This window comes from Octopus bimaculoides, chromosome 3, assembly GCF_046866305.1.
Source record: "Octopus bimaculoides isolate indiv1 chromosome 3, ASM4686630v1, whole genome shotgun sequence".
Lineage (NCBI taxonomy): Eukaryota > Metazoa > Mollusca > Cephalopoda > Octopoda > Octopodidae > Octopus > Octopus bimaculoides.
This window is the reverse complement of record NC_142930.1, coordinates 53,683,081-53,703,080: the sequence shown is the minus strand read 5'-3', so window position 1 is coordinate 53,703,080 and position 20,000 is coordinate 53,683,081. Positions and strand designations below refer to the sequence as shown.

At 37.3% G+C, this 20,000-nt stretch overlaps 1 protein-coding gene across 2 annotated transcripts in view; it reads right to left on the bottom strand.

Moving 5' to 3' along the window:
* The window catches only part of LOC106877711 (growth hormone secretagogue receptor type 1), a 199,806-nt gene that overhangs the window by 1,406 nt on the left and 178,400 nt on the right, over positions 1 to 20,000 (bottom strand). The window contains exons 1-2 of one of the 2 annotated variants that reach the window (XM_089348986.1): positions 3,776 to 4,756; positions 1 to 1,135 (exon numbers count right to left, since the gene is read on the bottom strand). The exon at positions 1 to 1,135 is cut by the window's left edge and continues 1,406 nt beyond it. In XM_089348986.1, coding sequence (XP_089205112.1) covers positions 1 to 922 — 922 coding nt within the window. In that variant the 5' untranslated portion in view covers positions 923 to 1,135; positions 3,776 to 4,756. Of the gene's footprint in view, positions 1,136 to 3,775; positions 4,757 to 20,000 lie in introns of those variants that run through there. The other variant, XM_052966453.2, reaches the window with a different exon arrangement.

Genomic DNA, 20,000 nt, shown 5'->3' with positions numbered 1-20,000 from the left:
TGTAACTTGTTCCGGTATATAAAATTAAGTTGATTCCAAATGTTAAATAATACGGAATTTGTAAGAAATGTTGTGCTGTCTGCAATGATATTATGTCATAAGATAAGAAATTCGTGAAGATTAAAGAGTAAAACCTTGTTATATGACTAGGCAGAACCATCATTAGAAAAACACTTGAAACAATTACCAGTGATTTGGTCAATTTCATTTGTGTCTTTGATAACAAACTTTGTGTTTTCTCATGCGGCTGTGATTCTTGTAACCAGTTCATACGTTTTTTCACAGCACGAATAGCCCAAATTATTCGAAGGTTCATGAAAAGAAGAGCCAGAAAAGGCAAAATAAATGTAAGTGCAGTATCCATATACGTTATCACAGTAAGAAGAACAAACAGTTCTTCGCGATACGAACAGTGCCCATGGTAATCAATAGTCGTCCAAAAGCTGGGCATATAAAGAAACACCGGAAAGACACATATTATGAGAGTTGATAGACGAGCTCTGCGCTTTGTACATATTTGAGTTGCTTTCAAAGGATAGCAGACGACTTTGTATCGTTCTATTGTGAATAGAACAGTAAACCACACGGACAAAAAGCCAAATATATACGCACCAAATACAATAAACTGACACCACAATTGTGTAACGTATTCGTGTATGTTCATTTTCTGAAGCCAAATGCACAAGAGAATTGAAAGAAAACCCGAGTCCGATAAAGCGAGTGCTGCCATGTATGTACTTGATGGAAGTTTATTCATTACTGTGCTGCACGTGAATACAATAAAAGACAGTAAATTTCCCGGTATTCCAAGAGCAATCAAAACAGGTAACGCGTAAATATGTAAAGTATCGGCAATATGCATGAATAAATTGGGTTTATCAACCAGTGTAAAATTTGAAGATAAATTTGAATGTTCTTTCATCTTGTTTATCGACTTGATGTGTTAAATGTTATTTACTGCAGTGCATCAATTAGAAGTTTCTTCCATTCATACTTCTGAATGAGTTTTATTTCTTAGCTAACTCTTCTTCCTGAACAATGTATTTCCTCTTTATTGGAAAGCAACAGTGAATCAAAAATGTTAGAAACACTCAATATCTGTCCTTTTCTTTTTTGACTTTTCTCTTGAAATTTTCTGAAATATAAAAGAAAAAGTTTACATGTTAGCTTGATTTGCAGACATTTCTAAAATTGTAGAATACAGATTTGAGAAACAGGTAGGAAGAAAAAGTAGAGAGTAACATATTGAATTTAACAATAAATAAATAAATAAATAAAGCTTTTTTACTTGGCATATGGCCACAGTTAATTACATCTCCCGCACTAAATGGATCTACGTAGATTTCGACGATGAATATTCAGTAGTTCAACTGAATTTCACCTATCCCTACTGACATAGCCTGTATGTGGTTCATCATTTCGCAGTCATGTTTACTTTTAACATAATTTTCAGGTAGGATCAGTGCGACACGCAGAGACAAGGGTAGATCCTTAAATTACAAGTACAACCCATCTGATGGGCGTCCACTCAGTTTCTGTCAATCTAGTTTCACTCATGAAGCTTGGATTGATCCGATGTTACCGTAAAAGACATGCCTAAAATATTTTAAAATCATAGTGAAAAATCATAGCTCTTTAATGATAGCAATTGAAAAACAAACTTCTAATTCAGTCATGCTGCATCCCAAGAGTTCATATCTTTGCGTAGCATCATAAGCATTTGTCTTTTAGTATAGTTTCGGGTTAGCCCAAGCCTTGTGAATGAACTTGGTTAGCCGGAAAATAGGCGAAAGCCCGTGGATGGATTGTACCTGGATTTTAAAAGTCCATCCTTTCACAGTGGTTCCCACTGATTCCTCTTAAAAATCACATCAGGTGTCAGTGGAATGCGCATCCGCTTATTCAAAAATTCCATGAGCAGTTAGTTCAGCTGATTGAACAATTGACTACTGATCGCCGAAATCGATGGAGATCCATTTTGTTTATCCAAATACTGGACTATTATTTATTCTATCAACACTTCGAGGTCGAAAAGCAATGTCAATACCAACAGGTAATGGATTTAACTAAATATTGAAAGGAAATTGGTTTCTGACACCTACAGCTGTTTTGAAGAGTAAAATAAAGACAAGATTTTATGCCTAAAAATATAGGTTTCTGACAAGTGTTTGCAAAACAATTTCGATTCCCAGTTGCAAACAATTTACATCACTTACTCAGTTACCGATCAGGGAAATTCAAAGTGCTACATTTATTTCTTTTTCATTAAGACCAGAGCTATTGGATTTTGGTAAAAGAAATGAAAAAGAAAAAAATTATATTAATCAATAAATTGTAGAGATGAAGCAGTCAACTGAACAAGTTGTTGGAATTGTCAGCTGTTGGTCATGAGTTCAAATCAGTTGCGTTTCTTAATATTTCAGCGATAGGAAATTTGAACTGAATATATCTCATTTCATCTGAAACAGGAATGAAATTTTGAAATGTTATCTGTGGACTGAATATTCAGCGCCCTAGATCACCCCTAAATCGTGAAACTTCACATTATACAGTTCTCGAAACTTCGCTTTATACATTTATACCAGTTCTATGTGCGGCCCTTCTCCAAGCCCAACGAAGAGTACTTCTTTTCTCCAGTCCTACGAAGGACACCCTTTCTCTCAGCGCTACGATCCGCTCCCCTTCTCTCAATCTTACAATGTGTATCCATTCTTCCTGTCCGCCTGTGTGCAGTTCTTTACTGGGTCTTATAATTGCTCTCAAATGTATGTCCCACTTTCCCAACACAACAATGTTCTCTCCTTTCTCCCAGCTTTACAATTCGTGCTCTTTTAACAATCTTTTCTACAAATTTCTCCAGTCATCACTCTCTTCAATTCAGCTGAAAAGTGCCGTTGAAAAATTATAATTAACTTGCATAAAATACATCTAAAAGTTTATTATTATACATATCATCGAATAAATTTTCGATTTGGCAACATTTGTAATGGTTCACATCAAATAATTTAACAGCTCATAACACAAAACGACCTTCTCGTCTTCTTCACCACTGCATCTTTTTAAAATTCCATTTACAAAATATAATCATCAGGTTCACTTTGTTAGGAAATTCTAATTGATAGAGATGTCGAATATCATGTGAAGCATTAAGCATTCATTAAACAAATATTTGTGCGTGAGCATTATTAAATGTCTCAATAAAGGTCTCAAAGTCTCATCTCACAGAGCCACTCACGTTCTACACGAGTAAATTCTTTTACAACCAAGGAAATATTAAATAACACACGAGTTTCCCTGCATTAAAATTACAATATCGGCAACAAATAAATATGATCGAAAAATATAATTCAACAGTTAGAATGCTTTAAACAAAATAATCAATAAGAAAAGACCGAGTAATAATTTTCACGCTGTATCAGATAGCATGGAGTCTCAAAGCACATGAGGAAACTACCAAAAACTTTATCTGTATGCAGTCAGCCTGATAAATCTTCAGCCATCCCTAATCTTCTCTCCTTCACCGAGCCTTACAATGTATTTCCCTTCCTCATAGTCCTTGAATATGCGTCCCTTCACCCGGTCCTACAAAGAGTGCCCTTTTCTCTCAGCTCTAATTTTTTCTCCACAACTCCCAACACTATAATATGTTACCCTTCTACCAGCCCTACATTGTGCTCCCCATTCTTCAAGTCGCGCAATATGCATCTGTTTCTTCCAGTCTCATAGAGATTCTCTCAACAGCGAAAGCTAACGACGAACCAGTTATAATACTTACAAGTGATGAACTAGCTGTACCACAATCTGATGCCTACTTAAAAGCTTTGTGAAGTTAATCAGACGTTTTACTGAATCAACCTGTATCTCTAACAATATATTACACTTGCCAAATATCCACCTACAAAAGAGTTGGCAGAGTCTTCAGTGCGTCGGATAAAATAAGTTGCCGTTTTGTTCGACGCTCTAAGTTTAAATCCCACGTCTGGTTGATAAATTAAGTACCACTTCACGTGCTTTTTTTTTTCTACCGATTAATTGGTTTGCTGATATTGTTGTGGCTTGGTCTCACTCAAACTAACCCCTTAGTTAAGAAGTTTGCTTCGTAACTTCGTTGTTTCGTGTTCGATTCCCCTATGCAGCACTTTGGTTAATTTCTTTTAATCATAGCCACAGATCAACACATTCTTAATGGAATCTGGTAGACGGAAACTGTGTAGAAGCCAGTGGGAGAGATTATTTCTGTTCTTAATAGTAGATTGTGTCCGTTTCACGGTTTAACTCCATCACCAGGACCTTGGATACCTTTAATGAAGTCCACTCTTTAGGCCAGAGCTCTCCGATCTGAGGATAACTCCATCCTTTCCACCTATCAAGTCTGCTTTTCTCCTTTCCCTTAGTCATTAAAACAAAGCACTCCACTCATACTCACGCCGTCTTTTTGTTTTAGTGATTGAGGAGGGAGATCCTTTATTTCTCAATCCTTGAATCGTTATCAAATCTTCAGCTTGAAAAAAATCCGTGAAGAGGAACGCATATATGCTTATTTATTTATTTATTTACGCTGATGGTATTTACAGCAAAAACATGAATATCGTCTGACTACGTTATGAGTTCGAAACCTGCTGATGTCAACTTTGAGTTTCGTCATTACTTTGGAGTTGATAAAGTAGGTATCCGCCAAGGCGGCGAGATGGCAGAAACGTTTGCATGCCGGTCGAACTGCTTAGCGGTATAACGGCTCCGTGAAGTTATTGCGTGAGTTTATGCTGAAGTGTTTATCGAATTGTTGCCATTGTTAGTGATTTGAATTGATGTTTGAATTGTTGCCAAAGTTCTTAATTCATTAATTGTTGTTTTGTTTCCCATTGTGGTAAAATGGAGAAAACGCCGGAGGCAGGCCCAAGTTATGCGACCGCAACGGGCAAAGAAGTAGACGCACGAGAGTTGGAGGACCGCGAGATAAACGTGGAGCCTAGACACCACCTGAAGAGCTATCGGTCAACGTGACAAAAAGAACGGTTATATTTAAAACCATGAAGGCAGCCGCGAGAAAGATAGAAATCGCACCAATAGAGGCCATAGAGGAATGTGTTAAGAATATAAAAAGATTCACAACATACATTACGAGAAGGAGAAGATACGCCACTGTAGAGGTGCGCTTCACAACGGAGGAGGAAGCAATAAAGCACTCCACAGAGGCAATAAGGACAGACGAATGGGTGCTCTTGCCTTCGTACTGCGGCAAACGTGTCACCAAGGTGCGAGTGGGTAAGGTACCACCTGAATTGAAAGAAGAATGACTGATGACAGCCATAACGTATAATATGAAAGACGGGAAGATTCTGAAGGCTACAAGGACCCAGAAGGTGAACTACTGGGGATATGGTATCGAATTAATGATTCAGGCAACAACGGAGGACTTGAATAGTGTGGTGGATGAGATTATGCTGCCAGAAGATGTGAAGCTGAGAGTTATTGTGGAGGGTAGGCCGCCAGTATGTTTCTCATGTGGAGAAAGGAGCCACATGAAGGCATGGTGCACCCAAAGAAAGCCACAAACAGAGCAGGAGGAGAGACATGAGAGTGTGGACCATGTAGTACAGGAGAAGGCAACAGAAAAAGAAACAGAAAAGAAGCGAAGGGATTCCCTATGGTTAAAAAGAAAAGAAGGAGGCGCGGAGGAATGAGTTCTCTGTCAGTGAAGCAGAAAGAGACGAGAGAAGAGGTGAGAAAAGAAACTGTGAATGAGAGCAGTAGGAAGGAAAAAGAAAGTAAAAAGAAAGTGGAGTTATCAGTGGAGAAAGAGTCGGAAACCCAACTGTATGAAGGTGAGATGGAGAGACTATTTATGGAGGAAGAAAAGAGAGAACCAAAAGTCCAAGAGAAAGGAAAGAAGATGCGAGGAGGAGATGGTGTGTGGTATTATGTGACGTACCCAAAAGATGTTGAAACAGAGAAAAAAATAATCAAGTTTCATTCAATAGTAAGAGTGAAGGTGCCTTCATACGTCTACGCAGAAGATACGAAGGCAATATTGATTGAAGAGGAAAGCTACAGAAAGTTGAAAGAGATGTGTGGAGATAGTATTGACCCACCAGGAGTGGAGGTGGAATTTAAAAAGTTGCCACCAGTGGTGGATTTGAGAGATATCGAACCACTGATGAAGTTCTACTAAAGACAAAAAAGAAGTATGAAATTAAAGGAAAAAAAGAAAAATTGTAGATAATACATATAACGGTTCAAATGGTACTGCATGGGAGTGGGGCCCATGCGTCCATCTTCATTTTTCATTTTTATTTAACTTTCATCTCATTTACATTCGTTTTATGTTTTTTGTCCACACTGTGGTATTGTCTGTCCTTGTGGTGTCCCCATCTATGTTTAGGGCTTTATGCCTAATAAAGAAATCGGTATTTTGTCTGCCGCTACGTTCTGAGTTCAAATTCCGCCGAGGTCGACTTTGCCTTTCATCCTTTCGGGGGTCGATAAATTAAGTACCAGTTACGTACTGAGGTCGGTCTAATCAACTGGCCCTCTCCCTCAAAATTTCGGGCCTTGTGCTTAGAGTAGAAAAGATTATTTAAGGCGGCTACCTGGCAGAATCGTTAGCAAGCCGGGCGAAATGCTTAGTGGTATTTCGTCTGTCTTTACGTTCTGAGTTCAAATTCCGCCGAGGTCGACTTTGCCTTTCATCCTTTCGGGGTCGATAAATTAAGTACTAGTTGCGTATTGGGGTCAATCTAATCGACTGGTCCCCCGCCCCCAATTTCGGGCCTTGTGCCAAGAGTAGAAGACAATAGGTACCCGCCAAGTATTGGAGATCTATTTAACTGAGTGCATTCCATCACAAAGTAAGAAGATTTTTTTTTTTATCTAAATTATAAATACATTGTTTCTTGAAAATAAAAGCAATAGAATCAAACTTGTTAGTTAATGATACATTATCAGAATCAAAAAGAAAGAAAGACGATGTCACTGAACTAAAAATGAAACTAACATAATGCTTTTGAAAGAAGTTATAGCCATTTTCTCGCCACTCAATCAAAATAGACAAAATCCATTTCCATAGTTCTAAAGTATACCTGCTGAGCTGCTGGCGAATAGGAAAATCTTTCTAAAGTATAAGAAAATAAATTTGCTAATGAATCAATTCATTAAGTGTTTGAGAACTTTCAATCTAAATATAAATAACGATTTCTTATATAACCAGACAATGTGGAGGATGATGGTAAAGCAATTGAATATGTGCAAATATATGCCTAAAACTTATTTTATCAGTCCTGGAATGATTAAAGATAAAATCAATCACGGTGGGTCTTGATCTCAGAATGGATACGTAAAAATCTAAAAACCACAAGATTTTAGTCTGACAAAGTTTCTACAACTTCGGAGCCTTATTCTATTTATTTTTGCTCCAGTACAAGCATTACTTCTAGTTTGAAGGAGTTACAGAAACACTTGGGTTTCAGACTAAATGCATTGTAGTATTTAGTTACGTCCCTTTACGGTCTGCGTTTATATCGACTTGCCTTTTATTACTGCAAGGTGAATTAAGTACTAGAGTCATATTGCCGTTACTTCGATCGAATTTAGCCCTATCTATTATAATTATGTGGCTTTGTGCTAAAATAAGAAATCAATATAGATAATTATATTCATTATAATTATTTCATTATATTGCAGCTAATTAAATTATGTGTTTTCTTGGGGTTTTTAATTAAGTTCTTTGCAGAATTCAACTCAGTTACTGACAAAGTGAGAATGCTTCTATCAAATAATACAGTTTCGAAGCTTCACGAATATAAGTGTGAGTTAATGTGTGCGCACACACACACGCGCTTACACACGCACACACACACACGCACACACACACACACACACACACACACACACACACACACACACCACACACACACACATGATTGATTGCTATATCCACAAGTTTTTTTAATTCTCTCTGTTTATTTCCTCGCGTTCTTTTCTGTTGAAGAGTAAAAGACTTTCTCACTTTCCCGAGCGTCAAACTAATACACCTGCTTGTTGTTCATACACCTGTCTTCGTCTTTTTATTTTCTATAAACTTCAACGATATATGTGTGTGTGTGTGTGTATGCACATATATATATATGTGTGTGTGTGTGTGTGTGTGTTTATGCATGCGTGTTGTTACTTTTTATGTATCTATATATGAGTGTATAAAGTATTCATGTATATGATTGCTTAGTAACTATATCCTGTTCTCGAATAACAAAAGTATATCCCTTCCAAGGTAGCATGCAAGTATCTGTCAAAGATCCAGGAGCAGTTATTCTTGTTGTCAATGTGTGTTGGTGTCCTCTAGCTGGCTGGATATGTACTTTTTCTACTGATATGACGAATGTCTTTCCCAAAGTGTTTGTTCAAATAGATGAGCTCGACTGTTCATTGCATACATGCATGCATGTACGCATGTATGTCAGTATGTATGTATGCACGCATATATGTATTTTATGTATATATGCATGTATGAACTTTTACTTGTGAGAGCATATGTATGTTTATATGCAAGGAAGTTTTGCTATATGAATGCATAAATTATGTATATCGGTATGTGCAGGGTGTGGTGAATAAACTGCCGTCTAAATTACACAAACATGAAAATAACACTGACATCTCATTTTATCAGATATATTTACTAAAAGTACATAAAAATATCTTGAAATACTAAAGAGTAAATTTATTTAATAAAATCGCCATTGGCTTCAACAACGGCTCCAGACGACTTCGGATTCTTCTGCAACTATCCTGGACGGTCTCCTTGTTTAAGTTAGTGAATGGTGCCATAATCCTTGCCTTCGGTTCATCTTTGGTGTTACAAGGAGTTTTGCTAAAATGCGCCCCACACATAATAATCAAGAGGGTTGTAGTCTGAGGAGTTAGGTAGCCAGATGTTAGGTGTGATGTGGTCGCAGAAGTTGTCTGACAACCATGACTGGGTTCTCTTGCTTGTGTAGTATGGCGCAGAGTCCTGTTGTCAGACATAGAGTCTTCCAGCAGCCACCCTCTTCACCCAGGGCAGCACTACCTCCTCCAGGCACTTGATGTAGGCCTCCGTGTTGAGTCTAAGGCCGTGTGGGAAGACGAATGGGGGCATAACGTCGCCATCACTAGTGATCACTCCAGACGCCATGATATTGACTGGATGTTTGATTATTATCACTCTCGATACTTGCCCTCAGATTGCACAGTCCTCAGATTGACACCCAAACACTCTGAAATACTCGTATTGGAGCTTCCGGCGTGAATGCCAAGCAGTAGAACATGTCGTTTCCAAATTCCTGGTAGAGTGAATTGAGTCATGGTGCTGTCTTTCTCACAGACCCTACTATATTGTGTAGTCAGCAAAATCAAAAACAAACAATGCGCATGCGTGAAATTAGAAATATAAAATGGTGACAATTTACCCATCACACCCTGTATGTATGTATGTATGTATGTATGTATATCCTCTTCGTAGGAACATGCATGCGTACATACGTAACATATGCATTCATACACATGTGTATACTGAATGCACAACCAAAAGAGAAAAGTCAATACTTTATGTCGCCGAGTTTATTTATAGATTAGTAAGAAGCTTAAACAACAATCAGCTGTTCGGCTGCGATTCTTGCTGGTAATGTACATGTGGTTCTTGAAAGTGGATCTTCCGTCTTTTTCGACGATAAATATTCCAGTTGTTCAATCAACTGAATTGTCTACTTGTTCAATTATAGTAACTGAATATTTTTCAAAGTTTTACTTTGAACGTTATCCCCATGAGGAATCTGCGTGATGCAGTATGCCAGAAAGCTACATCTTTGAATTGAAAATGCATTCCTTCCAATAGTCTTGAGATATGTATCATCATCATCATCATCATCATCATCCTCATCCTCATCCTCATCCTCATTATTATTATTATTATTATTATTATTATTATTATTATTAGGCAAGGCGCATGGCTCAGTGGTTAGAGCGTCGAGCTTACGATCGTGAAGTTGTGAGTTCGATTCCCGGACCGGGCTGCGTGTTGTGTTCTTGAGCAAGACACTTTATTCCACGATGCTCCAGTTCACTCAGCTGAAGAAATGAGTTGCGACATCACTGGTGCCAAGCTGCATTGGCCTTTGCCTTTCCCTTGGATAACATCGGTGGTGTGGAAAGGGGAGGCTGGTATGCATGGGCGACTGTTGGCCTTTCATAAACAACCTTGCCCGAACTTGTGCCTCGGGGGGTAACTTTCTAGGAGCAATCCCATGGTCATTCATGACAGAAGGGGGTCTCCTCTTATTATTATTATTATTATTGTTCAGTAGTTTTATTTTTATAACGTGCTTTCACTTCACTACCGAGCGCAGCTTTGTATGCCTTGGGTATGTGCTGTGGTTTGCTGTGATGCTCTTATGGTTACTGTATTGAAAGTGTTTTGCGTAGGATGTGTGCAGTGCCCAGTAGTGCAATTTTCTGTATGTTATATATATTTGTAAGTCCTGGTGTTTTTGTTATGTATTTGTCTGAATATTTTTTTATTATACCTAAGGCACCTACTATGATAGGAATTGTTTCTGTTTTTAGATTCCACATTCGAGTTACCTCTATTTCCAGGTCTTTGTATTTTGAAGGTTTTTCCATTTCTTTTAGAGAAACGTTGTCATCTGCTGGTATTGATACATCAATTAGAAAGCATTTTTTTTCTTCATGATCTTTGACAACTATATCTGGTCTATTGGCCTTAATTTCTCTATCTGTGTGTATTGGCATATCCCAGAGTATGGTTGCTTTCTCGTTTTCTGTGACCTTTTCTGGCGTGTGTTTATACCATCTTTTTTCTGTTGTTATTCCATAGTGTTGGCATAGCTTCCAGTGTATATAGGTCCCAGCTCTGTCGTGTTTGGGAATATATTCCTATTATTATTATTATTATTATTATTATTATTATTATTATTATTATTATTATTATTATTATTATTCAGTAGTATGTGCTGTGGTTTGCTGTGATGCTCTTATGGTTACTGTATTGAAAGTGTTTTGCGTAGGATGTGTGCAGTGCCCAGTAGTGCAATTTTCTGTATGTTATATATATTTGTAAGTCCTGGTGTTTTTGTTATGTATTTGTCTGAATATATTTTTATTATACATAAGGCGCCAACTATGATAGGAATTGTTTCTGTTTTTAGATTCTACATTCGAGTTACCTCTGTTTCCAGGTCTTTGTATTTTGAAAATTTCTTCATTTCTTTTAGGGAAACGTTGTCATCTGCTGGTATTGATACACCAATTAGAAAGCATTTTTTCCTTCATGATCTTTGACAACTATATCTGGTCTATTGGCCTTAATTTCTCTATCTGTGTGTATTGGCATATCCCAGAGTATAGTTGCTTTCTCGTTTTCTGTGACCTTTTCTGGCGTGTGTCTATACCATCTTTTTCTGTTGTTATTATTATTATTATTATTATTATTATTATTATTATTATTATTATTATTATTATTATTATTATTATTATTATCTTCATCATTATTATTATCATTGCCTTTGGACAGCTTCTATCGCTGGAGATGTACTACGGTGTCAGTTGTTCATTACCAGTGAACTAAGGTAACACCTCTTATTTTTTGAAGACCCTTCTGGAATATTCGAGCGGTTCCAAGCAGTGCTGTTTTCTGCAAGTGCTCCACACTTATTGCAGCCCAGATTTGTTCCACGTACTTCTCGAGATTTTTGCTCACTGTTCCCAGGGCTCCGATAATTATTGGTTTTACTGCTACCTTTTTCATCGGCCACAACTGCTTAACTTCCCAAGCTAACCTGTCATATCTCTCGACTTTTCTTTCATCTTTATCACATACCTTATTGTCAGCTGGGCATGCTATATCTATGATCCAACATTGTTTTCTTTCTCAATTAAGACTATATCTGGTTTCCTATTCTCTATCTCATGGTCGCACTGAATCATAAAATCCCATAGAATCTTTGCATTTCCATTTTCGACGTTGCTTTCAGGTTTGTGGTCGTACCCATTTTTTGCTTTGTCAAGTCTATACTTGTTGTAAAGTGTCCAATGGACAAGCCTGGCTATATTGTTATGGGGTCTCTTATATTCCTTCTGGGCTAGTGACGTACATTGGCTGGTAATATGCCATACGGTTTCACCATTTTATTCACAGATTCTGCACTTATCACTTTCTGATGTGTTGTCTATTCTGTATTTTATGTAGTTTGTTCTTAGTGCTTGCTCTTGGGCCGCACAGATTAGAGCCTCCGTTTGAAGGTTTTCCTTGGGATATTTTTCAGATCGTATCTAGAGAGAGTATTTTGCAGGCCTGTTGATAGAAGTAGTATAAGTTGTCCACGTTTGAAAGTCGTCGGCTACATAGACCATAAATTTGTGATCTGTTCGGTCGACATAGGGTCCATAGACAAGGCACCGGATACTGGAAGCTGAACGCGTCCTTCCCGGAGTGCCAAGCTTTCAGAGACGAGTTACAAGTTAGTCCATCAAGAGTTGGTGGGTGCAATCGTCAACAGCTTTTGGTGGATAGCCCTGAAAAAGGCTATTAGAGTAGAGGTGATAGGATTTTGTCAGAAAATAGCGTTAGATGAATCTAGGATAGAGGGTGACCTAGTTAGGAAGCTAGAAGAGTTCGCTTAGGAAAGGCATAGCGACCGACGTGATAGCGGCGAGATTGGCTCTTGATCAATTCTTCACTGTCAAGCACGAATGTTGCGTTGTCAGAGCTAGGGCGCGTGCATTGAGACGGGAGGGGATTAAAGCCATCGATGGGTCTGGGTGACAGAGGCGCTTTGTGGAAACAAAGCAACAATTCTTAGGCAAGCTGTGATGGGTACACGTAAACCAAGTCCAAGCATAATAGTGCGGAATTTCAGCGGTACTTCGTCGAACTGTATGGGTCACGCTGTGGTTCTTGAACAATGGTGGATTTCACCTCCTATCTCAGTGGCATGCCATGCCCCTCAGCCAAGGATGCAGAGTTCTGCGAAATGCTGATAATTGAAAGTTCGGAAAAGGAAAGTGAGGATTGAGAGGGAAGTAATTTTGTTGAAAGGTGGGTGAATGTTGCGAAAATGGCTCGTGTGAATAGGCCTACTCTGAACATTCGTCTGTAACCCGGAGCAGCTGAAGGGAAGAGGGGTGCCTACTTGGCGTACCTTTAGCAGTCGGGGTGACCAGGATGTGTGAGGTACCATGGTTGGCTTTGAGTGGAAATCCCCGCTATTGGGGAATTTTGTTGTTTAGTCTTTTTTGTTAACTGTTTTTTGTTAACTGTTTTTTTTTGTTAACTGTTTTTGGTTAACGGTTTTTTTCTTTTAAACCCCACTCGTCCCTTGTTTTGTATTGTTTCTAATTGTTTTCGTGTTCAGCGTTTGTGGCCAATAAATAAAGGATTATTATTATTATTATTATTATTATTATTACTATCATCATCATTATCATCATCATCATCATCATCATCATCATCATCATCATCATCAGTAGTAGTAGTAGACTCCTGAAAACTTGAAATTTATTTGCTTTCCGACGGTAAAGTCCAACGCACGTGCTTCACTGTCCTCGACGGCTAAATATTAAGTTTTCTACAGGTGAAAATTTAGTATTATTATTACGGTTGCCTCAGGCTGAGTATATGACTTTATTCTGCATTTATATATGAAAAATGAGTCGATCTTCGAGCGCATGTATCTCTCTTCCTCTCTTTCTCTTTCTCTCTCTCTCTCTCTTCCTCCCTTTCTCTGTCTCTCTTTCTCTCTCTCTCTCTCTCTCTCTCTCTCTCTCTCTTTCTCTCTCTTGCTCTCTCACCTTTCTGTCTCTTCATTATACCCGTTCTCAAACATATGCATTTTCCTATCTTTCTCTTTTCATTATCCTCTCACACCACCAACTTTACTTTCACTAGCGACGCTGAGACGAGCTGTTAAATTTTAAGATTTCAAGAGTGCAAATTTGATAATGCAACCTCAAGCTGGCTTGGAAAAATTATTACCATTACGACTATGAACTATTTCATAATGCATTTTGACGGGCGAAATTAATTCACAAAATCTCCAGCACAGCATTGTGTTGATTGAATACATAAAATTATTTACGATATATTTTATAAATATGTATCTATTCTTGATATGAAAATATTTAAACTGGTGACAGAGTCTTCTGTAGCTGAGGATGAAGATTCGATCAACATTTGTTTCGTATCTTTAAGACTTGTTAAAGCCGCTCACCACAACTCACAGCTACAGAAATTACGAAGAGTAAATCTTATGAAAGATGTAAATTAACTATTACTGTCGTAGCATTATTACATTTTCACACACATACACACGTGCGCGCATGCACTAACAGAATACTTATTGCAGCGCGTTGCCCAGGCGAAAGAGTAGCTATAAATTGTCTAGAATTGTTTTAATGAATGCATATCCGGTTTAGCAGGATGATATTTCATTACTAATGAAAAGTTATCTTTCATGTAAGAATTGATATTCTTTTTCAATACATACGTGGTACGGTGTCTAATTCACTGTGCTACAGATAGTTGCTCAAAATAAATAATATATTATAAGGCGGCGAGCAAACAGAATCGTTAGCACGCAGGACAATATGCTTATCAACATTTCATCCGTCTTTACGCTATGAGATCAAATTCCGCTGAGGTTGATTTTGGCTTTCATCTTTTTGGGGTTGATAAAATAAGTAGCAGTTGAGTGCTGGGGTTCAATGCAATCGATTTATCTCCTCCTATCAAAATTTGAAAATTAATATTGATAATATATTTCGTAGTTTAATTTGTATGATATATCAAATTCAAGCATATTAAATACTAGCTTAAAAGCTGCACTCCGTGCGGACTTTCAAGCTAGTTCCTGTGGAGGGATAATTGGGCCCAAAATTAAAGAGAGCAATAATAATAAAGCTTTTATTGGTATCCTACCAATATGGTATTACATTAAGTTCAGTTTAAATGAAAAAATTGCAAGTTCACAAATATTTGGAGTTTTTTTAAAAATTTAAATAACATATATATATCACTACTTGGCGACTGGTGTTGATGTATTTACGTTCGCGTAACTTAGCGGTTCGGTAAAAGAAGCCAATAAAAAGTACCAGGCACAAAAAAGAAAGAACTGGTGTCGATCTGTTCCATTAAAATTCTTCAAGGTGGTACCCCAATGTGGCTGCAGTCTGATGACTGGAAATGATAAAAGAACCATTAAATTTCTTACTAAAACTTAAAGCTAAAGGAGGTAATTCTTGTACTATAGCATTGAAACCTCTTACAGTCGCTTTACCGGCAAGAAATAGCAATCCAAATGCTTTTAAATCAGACCCCAATGCTGGATGTTCAAGAACCAAATGAAGGGTAGATTTTCAATCCCAGGATCATCCTGATTCCAAAAATGTATAATATGTCTATGTAGAGCAAATGTGGACTGAGATACAGGGGTTCCAAAAGGACAGACAGAATTTCACTTTTATTAATATAGATGAACACAAGATGAAGTAAATATGAATTCAGTCCTATTTCATTTGAACTTACTCTAATTGTAATATATCATCTATTATTCTTCAAATTATCTAATTCTTAAAATAATTTGAAAAAAATGAATGGTTCCCACTGAGTCAAGTGTGTGTGTGTGTGTGTGTGTGTGTGTGTGTGTGTGAAGGTGTGTGGCCGAGTGGTCAGAGAGTGTTTCTCACACAGCGTGGGAACCAGAATGGCCAGAGTAAGACCCACATCCAAATATCCAAATATTGGAACTGCAGCGCATACAAATATTTGAACTGCAGCGCATACAATAACGAAGAAATGATTTTAAGTTTGTGATGAGCCTTAGTAGTATATCGGTACTTATCATAGTTTTGGCAATGCTGAGCATTGTTATATTAGCACCTCAAAATAAATAATGTTTTACGTTTTACTAACATGGCCATAAAGAGATTATAAGGATTCTAACTTTTGAGTATCCTACATAAATTTGACATTAGCAAAACAGTATTCTTTATCATGCAGTACAGCAACTATCCTTGGGATTTATTTTTCAGTGGTATTAGTGATGGAGACATCACTTGTAGCAATTTGTAATAAGAAAGGGAAGGCTATCTTTCATCAAGACAGCAAATTGAATTCGCATTCGTAAAACTTGACTTCTAACTCAAAATAATTATATCTATTAGTTTCTATGTTTATAGCTGGCATGCGTACAAGCATAATCAGCTGCAACTTTGCATTAATAAATTCTTCTGTTAAAACTGCTATATTACTACAGTAAAATAGATAACAAGAGAGAGAGAGAGAGAGAGAGAGAGAGAGAGAGAGAGAGAGAGAGAGAGAGAGAGAAATGGATGACAAGAGAGGGAGAGCGAGAGAGAAAGAGAGAGAGAGAAGTGAGAGAGAGAGAGAGAGAAGTGAGAGAGAGAGAGAGAGAAAGAGAGAGAGAGAGAGAGAGAGAGAGAGGGAAGAGAAAGACTGAAAGTAGCAAAGCTTTCAGTGTGGGACAAGAAGATGAGGGAGGTTTGTAAAACAAAAAGGAGATTGAGCACTGATATGGGAACGGATAAAAATGCGATAGATGTTTGTAAAAGAGAACAGAACAAATATTTACCAAGCAGTAAAATGAAATAGTTGCTGCATAGTTGTAATGGTTAGAGCTGCACCCAGTTTAGTATGGAGACTGGATGGATGATGAGGGAGAGGGTGTGTTACAATAAGGGCCAAAATAACATGGACTTTCACTGATAGCATAAATGCGTTTAGGGATTACAGGAGTGATACTGTCAAAGAGTAGCGAAATCGTTGTGATCTCCAATCAACAGCAGAAGAAGATAGTGTACGGCAATGTAAGCTGTATTCATACACGCATGCATACACATATATACACACATACATATCTGTGTGCATGTGTGTGTGTGTGTATATGTATGTACATAAATTATACATGTATTATTTTACTAGTTTCAGCCCCAGGGCTGCGGCCATGCTACAGTTGTTTGTTTGCTTTACTACACTTTCACTAAAGCTTCTCTGACGTGGCATTTGGAGAATGGGGGAGTTTGCTATCCTCATCTGTGTTTCGTGCTTTGAGGTAATTTTCACCCAGAACTCCTGAGAGGAGGATATTCAATTTGGTTCTGAAAACGCCTGCATCCACCTCATGAAGGCCTCTCAGGTTTTGTGGGAGGATACTGAAGAGCTGTGGACCATTGAAGTCCAAGTTGTTGCAGTATCTGGTCTTGTATTCTGATGGCAACATTGGAATTTTTGATACTAATTAGTGGCGCCTTGTTCTGACGTTTGTGTAACTGAGAATGCCAAAGTTTGGTACAAATTCCTCTAGGATTTTCCAGTTGTATATTACTGCGTATCAATCCTGCCTTCATATATATATATGTATATATATATATATATATATATATATATATATATATATATATATATATATATATATATATATATATATATATATATAAAATATACATATATATAGGGCAGGGAATCGTCAATTAGTAATAAAATTAATAATTAACAATTTTGCCGAGTAGCTCCGTATGAAAAAACCTTTATCGGTAAAACCATTTATAATCATAAATATACAGGGATTAGCAGGAGCTGCTTCTCCAACATACTGAGAATTCAGAAATAGCAGTCAAAGAACTACTGATTCCAAACTACAAATTTTTTCTCTAACGGATGGCGATATTTACGGCACACACAGAACAAAAACAGAAGAGAAGAGTAAAAACAAACCTGTCTTTAGTTAATTGGGTACGACGTTTCACGGTTAAAGGTATGAAGTTACCCTATTCCGATCTTCAGCTTCAATATTCTAATAAATTTGAAAATGTCTAATAACTCATGTGAATTTTGACCGTGCGACATCAAGACCACGTGAGGCAGACACTAAGAAATTTATCGGCTAGTGAGTTCAAAACACCTCACCTCAAAGAATCTATTCTATGTGTGTCACAAATAGAAAAAAGTCCCGTATGAAGGGTTACGATTTAACCATCCAACTTAGAGGCATCAACTTAGTCTGCCTCACGTGGTGTTTTGAACTCACTAGCCGATAAATTTCTTAGTGTCTGCCTCACGTGGTCTTGATGTCGCACGGTCAAAATTCACATGAGTTATTAGACATTTTCAAATTTATTCGAATATTGAGGCTGAAGATCGGAATGGGGTAATTCATACCCTTAACCGTGAAACGTCGTACCCAATTAACTAAAGGCAGGTTTGTTTTTACTCTTCTCTTCTGTTTTTGTTCTGTGTGTGCCATAAATATCGCCATCCGTTAGAGAATAAATTTGTAGTTTGGAATCAGTAGTTCTTTGACTGCTATTTCTGTATTCTCAGTATGTTGGAGAAGCAGCTCATGCTAATCCCTGTATATTTATGATTATAAATGGTTTTACCGATAAAGGTTTTTTCATACTGAGCTACTTAGCAAAATTGTTAATTATTAATTTTATTACTAATTGACGATTCCCTGCCCTATATATCTGTATATTTTATTGATGCCTCTAAGTTGGATGGTTAAATCGTAACCCTTCATAGGGGACTTTTTTCTATACGGGACTATTTGTGACACACATAGAATAGATTCTTTGAGGTGAGGTGTTTTGAACTCACTAGCCGATAAATTTCTTAGTGTCTGCCTCACGTAGTCTTGATGTCGCATGGTCAAAATTCACATGAGTTATTAGACATTTTCAAATTTATTCGAATATTGAGGCTGAACATCGGAATAGGGTAACTTCATACCCTTAACCGTGAAACGTCGTACCCAATTAACTAAAGGCAGGTTTGTTTTTACTCTTCTCTTCAGTTATTGTTCTGTGTGTGCCATAAATATCGCCATCCGTTAGAGAATAAATTTGTAGTTTGGAATCAGTAGTTCTTTGACTGCTATTTCTGAATTCTCAGTATGTTGGAGAAGCAGCTCCTGCTAATCCCTGTATATTTATGATTATATATATATATATATATATATATATATATATATATATATATATATATATATATATATATATATATATATATATATATATATATATACATGTATATTATATGCACATAAATTTAGGTAATATATATTTGTATATGTGTACTCATACACAAACACACACGAACGTACAGTACAAAGAATGGGGCTGTTGACATATTTATTGTTAAATGTTAATATCGATTATGATATTTTTAAGTTGGCGTAGCTTTCTTCTAACTATGCGCATGTGTACACACACACACACACACACACACATACACACACTCTACTGACATAATAGGATTCAAAACATTAGTGGGATTCTGAAGCAAATTTACATCATATTGTTTTGGCTTTTGTTTTTCATTAGTTCGTTACTTTGGTGTCGGAAGTCTTCAAACGCAATGAAAGACAAGTTTATATCTTTCATCGTAAGTCCATGGATTTTCGCGTGCATGCAGTGTATGTATGAACGATCGTATGTGTGCTCATGTATGTATGTATGTATGTATGTATGTATGTATGTTTGTATGTACGTATGTATGTATGTATGTATGTATGTATGCATGTATTTACCCAAGCATACACACATATCCAATTTCCCGCCCACGCTAGCTCCTAATACTTTGTCAGTAGTAATTTCGATACCATCTGTTGATATAGTGGTAGTGGAATATCGTGTTGTGGGCTTCGGATGGTTAGAACTAGAGTGGTGGTGAGAATACTTCTGACATAACAGAGATTTGCATCCGGTATCTCAATCTAGTTCGAATAATCTATTGAAGTTAGTGAAGTAAATTTATTTGCCAGATAGCATTTGCTAATTCATTCGATTGTATTTAAAATGTCTGGTGTCTTGGAAACGCTTTGATACACACACACACACACACACACACACACACACACACACACACACACACACACACACACACACACACACACACACGCACGCACGCACGCACGCAAGCACACGCACGCACACACACA